We start from the raw sequence: 6129 nt of genomic DNA on the forward strand, positions 1-6129 counted from the left end.
ATATGAACTTTCACAAATTCAGCAGACATGACACCGTTTGACCCACAAGACCCGCATTTATTGGACAAACACAAAAGCGACTCAGCAGCAGATGTGACGAACCCAAGGAAACATGAAAACCAGGACTGTCCATTTATAGTAGCAACATGTGCCAGTGTTGACAGCTCTGCTATCACTTTGTCTCCCTGTAGTCAGACAGCAGGAGGCCGTGACCATTCCAATAAAAAAATGACCTAAAAAACACCAGGACGCTGGTGACAACTAAAATGTATAAAGAGAAACTTGCTGAGCGTGACAGAGGAGTCAGATATCAACAGACTCAGCTGAACTCAGAGTTTTATCACACTTCCTGCCTCAACAACTGTCAATCAAACCACACACACACACACACACACTAGATGCTGGTATCCAAAGCGTCTCCTAGGGTTAGGGTTCTTCAGTTTCTTAGTTTCTCTTCTTGGACTGATGCGGACAGAGCTGAGGGTCTTTTTCACTATGCAGCTCTTCCTCCTCCTCCTCCTCTTCCTGCTGTCTCACCTTGCCATGGTTACAGCGGTGGCCGGTTGCCAAAGCGACAGCGACAAGGACCACCGGCCAAGGGAGAACTGCACGGAGGCCGGCTTCGACGGCATCCCGGCAGGATTCGCGCCCGCGACCAAGGTAACGCCACGAAACACCGACAGCAAACATAAAGTCGGGTTAAATGTAAAAGACATTCAGACGGAGATGAATCTGATGATCTGAACAGTGACTGACTCCAGCAAAAAGCGGAAAATAATATACAAGAAGCCAAAATATTTCTCCTCTACCAGGTTATCTGCACACTTTTTAAAATCAGCCCTCAACAAAGATAATTCAGAAACCTTTTCAGAAGGAAAAATGACACGTCAGGACTGAGCGATTTGGTTTCAATCAATATTAATATGGATGTTTTTCCAATATTTAGATTTACCTCTAAATAACAAACATATTCAAAATATGATCAGAATGTTTTTTGCATTAACAAAACCTTATAAAACACAACTAATTTTGGCTTTTAATAACTGTTGGCTTGAAATTCTTCATTTTAACAACAGAATTTTGTAAAATCCTGAAGCAATAAGCATTTCAATATCATTGTCCAGCTCCAGTGCACGTAAATCTGACAGGCGTCAGAACCACCTCAGTCGAGGCCTAAGTGACGAGTGAGACTCTCTGTCCCGTTCCCCGACCGCACCGGTACTTCGGAGTTGAAAAGGATAAACCTGGTTTCATCGTGCCGAGGATTAGGAGCTCATCAATGCTGTAGTCTCCTCTGAAGTGCTGTGGCAGGCCGACATTTTTTGATCATGTAGCTCTGCCTTCGAACAGGGTCCTCCGCCAAATCCAGGAAACCAGGTGTTACATCCTGCAGTCAGCTGAGGCGTTAATGACTCTTTTCACTTTGCGTCACTCTTCCCGGGCTGAGGCACCACAGTGTAAATCCTTCATCTTTTAGACTGAAACACGGCGTTTCCTGTGACCGCGTCACCGTTTTCTGCTGAACTGTTTATCGTCTTAACCGACCCGAAGGATCCGCTTCATAGAAACACACGAGTAGTTCGGCCATGGATTGGACAAATTACAACCGGATTTCACTTCTCACAGACTAACTGCTCTTTAACTGCCAACATGCGTAATCGTTCATCGTCTCAAAATTTAAGAATCTCCGACAATTAAAAGTAAGACTTTTAAGATTTTATGGCCTGAAAGTCTTTGCTGCCCGGTGCGTCGAGGGGCGCGCCAAACATGCCTGTGGTTCACCTGGAGACGGAGTGTGATCAGAAAGAACACGTTATCATAAGTCACAGGTGGGTGATACAGACGCGTTTTGCATTCACCAAGAAAAAAACCAAATCAAAACTGGAGGCCTTGTCCTATGATTACGACTTACTATTTCTTAATTATGAGAAACTGTCCAACGATTGCAAGAAAAAAATCCCATAATTACGAGAAACCTGCCTTATAATTTTGAGAAAAGACAAGTTACAATTATGAAAAGATCTTAAATTATTTTTTAATAATTAAACACAGGGCTCCCCCTGTCATGATGCCCTGACAGTACAGAGTTTTCTTCAGAGGAAACTTATTGTTATCTGGGACATGCACAGTTTCAAAGATGAACACAGCAGCTCAAAATATAAATCTGCCATGAACAGATGATGAAGCAGTTAATTCTCGTTGTCTGTTCATAATATGAATATGTAACAGACGGAATCATGATCAGCCAACTCGTCCATGTAGCTCTGAAACAACAGCACACGATTAAACCTCCTCTGTGCTGTGAAAAAATAAGAAACGTTGCTGTTAACATTTCCGAGCAAGTTTAAACTGTGAGGAACTTTTCTGAAGTCTGAACTCCGACTGGATGAAGTGTTTGACTGACAGGAGGAGACCGCAGCAGAGACACAAGCTTCCTGCTTTAGACTGTTAAGAAGACAGTTTGACAGGAAACCCTGACAGCTCTAAATGTTTTCTTCTTCTATTCACTCTGTTTTTAGGTCCTGTTGTTCCCCAGGAACCTTTTCACCAGTCTGCCCTGGTCCTCCTTCCAGATTTTGACAGAGATCTATGAGATTGACCTCACAGGCAACAAGGTGTCTGTCTGAATCCTGCTTAAAAAGAAATCAATTTTAACATTTTTCTAACGTCAAAGCCAGTTGAGCATGATTTTTGTGTGTCCAGGTCCCGGAGGTGACCCCCAGCGTCACTTCGATCCTGCCCACCCTCAGTGTTCTCCGACTGGGGTCAAACATTCTGACGTCCCTCTCCGACGACTCCTTCTCCGCCTGTCCAGCTCTGACCGAACTCTACCTGGAGAACAACAACATCAACTCTCTGAGCGATCATACCTTTTCTGGACTCAGCAAACTGGAGGTCAGTGCGTTAGCATGTCACACAATGACCGTTTGGATTGTAGCCTGTAAGCGTGGAAAGATGCACGTGAACATGGCATATTTGGGAGGTAGGGGAAACACGACGACGGAACTAAGCACGCTATGAAGGATGCATGGCAGAAAGTTTCTGAGCTTGTTAGAAAATGGGGACGATAACTTGAAAATGCCTTTTCGGGAAGTTAAAACAAAAGCCTTGAACGTAGCTTGTAAGGAAGTTAGGACTCACATAGTCATGGTAGTGTATTAGAAAGTTACGAAGAATACTTTGAAGGTAGCGTGTTACGGACCTAATATCAGAGCTCCAATCATGACTGAAAATAAGTCCAAATGAAGCTTTAAAAAGTTGTCATGTTGTCACATTCTAGATCCTGGACCTGTCGTACAATCATATTAAAGTGCTTCCCGAGCTCATGCTCCACCCCCTTCCAGCTATAGAAACCCTCTACCTGGAGAGTAACAAGGTGCGAGAACACACTCCAAGGAGTTCTGAAAGAATTTGAGCAAAAAAAAAAAACAGTCACGTTGGCACGTCTAAAACTTCGAGACACGTCCTTTTCATTTCAGATCAAAGTGATGCCAGATGAATGGTTCGGGACGAAGGAGGAGGTGCCGTACCTCTACCTCTCAGCCAATCCCTGGGCCTGCTCCTGTTCCCTTGATTACTTGCGCACATATCTCGAGAACTACGAAATCAACGTCTACGTCCGGGATGGCCCGCTCATCAAGAATGACGTGGAGAGTGTGGTGAGTACCGCAAACAGAAAAAAAAAGGAAAAGCAACAAAGAAGAAGTTGTAAAAAGAACATGACTGCGGTCGTATTTGGTTTTGATTGGTTGCTGATTAGCCGTCGACCCAAACCCAAATATGTGTGAAGGTCGCCATCTAGTCTCATATTTGCTGACTTTTGGTTTCTGGTAATGTCACCGTCTGTTATACCCACAGGGTGACATCACAGGGCGTCAAATGCCAGCCAATAGTAGATGGACAGTTCAGTCCAACTAAAGGAACTCAAGGATCTTAGGGTCTTGTTCACCGTGCCACAGCAGGCTTTTCACTCCAGCAGCTAGAAACAGTTTAACCTTTGCATGTGGTCGAACTAGACTTTGTACAAACTAGTTTCTTTGAAGCAAGCTGAGGCCTTTAGAAAAAACTCTAATCTTAGAGACTAGACAGATTGTTCGTTAGGACTTAGGACAGAACTCCTTTTGTTACGACTCTGATTGTTTGTTTGAGGCATATTTAAAATCCAAAAGGGACTCGCTTATTTTGTGACGTTTGTTAAATGTTCACAGGTGTGTGACTCTCCGTGGCTGCTTAAGGGTAAACCTGTGATGAGTCTGGGAGAATCGGACCTGTGTCCACCTGCAAAAGAACCAGGTCCAGACGGTGACTTCGATCAGCCACCAATTACTGAATCTCCTTCCACCACAGCTGCTACTTCTATCCCAACTATTGCAAACATTCCTCCTACTACTCCTCCTCCTACTACTCCTCCTGCTACTACTCCTCCTCCTACTACTCCTCCTGCTACTACTCCTCCTCCTACTACTACTCCTCCTACCATTGCTATTACTGCTGCTGCTACTGTTGCTCCCAGTGTGGTCACATTACAACTCCACACTGAAGTCCAGAGTGTATTCACATGGTCCTGGTCCCAAACCATGACCAGATTCATTGAAGGGTCAGGCCATCCGGGGGCGAAGAGGTCATCGGTTCCGACACGTACCTCGGTTACTCATCCCTCTTTTCCTGCCGTCAGACCAACTCTTGAAAGCCTTGCTAACATGACGACCGCTGCGCCCACAAAACCTGGGACAACCGAATCCGTTCCTTCAACTGTAACAACACCGAAACTCCAGGAAGTCACAACGCCGGCCACCGCTGAGGTAACACCCGTGCCAATCCCCTCATGGGTGATCAACGGAGCGGTCAGCGGCCAGCAACATGGTAAAAGCGGCGCCGTCGGAGCCGCAGGCGTGTTCTGTTTTTGGCTCTTTGCAGCGTGCGTGCTGCTGTGTGTGGCGTCGCTGGCGTGCATATTGGCCACTCTGGCGAGGCTAGTGGTCTGGTACAGGAGGGTGTACAAGCCTTTGAGTGTGGCGCTGGCAAGGAGGGGAGGAGGCAGTGAGGCTATGAGGATGTTAACCTACAGCAAGAGGGAAGAGAAGGAGGTGGCAGGAGGAGGAGGAGTGATGGCGCTGTATCGCTCTGTTCTGTTCATCCACAGAGAGGGAGGGGAACGTATGGAGAGGGAAGGAGAGGGGGCAGGAGAAGGAGGGAAAGAAAGACTTCTTGTCACTCTGGAGCCCACAGGAACAGGAGAAGTGAAGAGAGAAGCCGAAGGAGAGAGGGGAGGCAGGGAGGAGAGAGGAGTGTACAGGAAGACGCTGTACCGTCTGTTAAGCAAAGAGGAGGAGATAGAGGGATGGAGGGATGTGATGGAGGAGTGTCGGGTCTCTGCAGAAGACGTAGGGGGGAAGGGCGGAGGTGGAGGAGTTTCCAGGAAGCGCTACAGTGTGATTCTGAGGGAGGAAAGGGGGGAGGCAGGGCAAGGGAGGGAGGAGCTGGACTGGGTGGTGGGGGGGTGGGAGGTAAAAAGAGGAGGCGGAGAAGAGGTGGGGAGAGGGGAGGAGCCCAGGAGCAGCTGGGGGGAGTGGCTGGCACACTACCTACCCAGCATGCCCTGGGGGGTGACCATGCCTCCCGAGGGGGAGGCAGCTCAGTGATGTCAGTGCTAGCCTGGTGGTTGAATTAGCCTCTGTTGCGTTATGTATTCGCAGCAGGTCGTCACCAAGTGAGAACACGAGCCGGATGGAGTGTATCAGTTTCAACGCTGGATTTTATTTCGGCTGACCTGTCTGTGGTTCTTTTCTTCTCCGTCAGAAATTCCCAAGCTCTCCAACTCGGAATTCCAAGTCCGAGGCCGATGACAAGCTTTTTCCCCACTCGGCTGCTCGTAAGCACGATCGTCATAACTTGGCTTCCCCACGTCCCGTGAGGAGAGCTGTGGGCACCTGACTTCCTTAGTGTCGTGGCATCGACATTCGCAACGCTCGTAGCTAAAAATCCAGCCTCGGAACTTCACCTTACTCGCTTCACATGTTCAGATAAGGACGGAAGTTTTTCAAATTTGATCTAATGTCATTCATTATTTGTGTCACGGCAGTAAAAGCAGCAGGACAGAACCACGTGGTTAGTTTAGTTCGCTTTGAC

General features: G+C 47.3%; 1 protein-coding gene across 2 annotated transcripts; it reads left to right on the top strand.

Moving 5' to 3' along the window:
- The first annotated feature begins 495 nt into the window (after positions 1 to 495).
- LOC120797242 (platelet glycoprotein Ib alpha chain) lies at positions 496 to 5915 on the top strand. 2 transcript variants are annotated; one of them, XR_005708478.1, is made up of 7 exons: positions 496 to 660; positions 2520 to 2615; positions 2704 to 2895; positions 3281 to 3376; positions 3480 to 3659; positions 4209 to 5710; positions 5800 to 5814. XR_005708478.1 is itself a non-coding variant. In XM_040140736.1 (6 exons), exons 1-6 carry the CDS (start codon positions 496 to 498, stop codon positions 5640 to 5642), a joined length of 2163 nt encoding a protein of 720 aa, XP_039996670.1. In that variant the 3' UTR covers positions 5643 to 5915. The 2 variants fall into 2 exon arrangements, 1 of the variants encoding a protein (XP_039996670.1); XM_040140736.1 differs by having other exon boundaries at positions 4209 to 5915.
- Positions 5916 to 6129: the final 214 nt, after the last annotated feature.

The sequence above is a fragment of the Xiphias gladius genome, chromosome 12 (genome assembly GCF_016859285.1).
Source record: "Xiphias gladius isolate SHS-SW01 ecotype Sanya breed wild chromosome 12, ASM1685928v1, whole genome shotgun sequence".
Classification (NCBI taxonomy): domain Eukaryota; kingdom Metazoa; phylum Chordata; class Actinopteri; order Istiophoriformes; family Xiphiidae; genus Xiphias; species Xiphias gladius.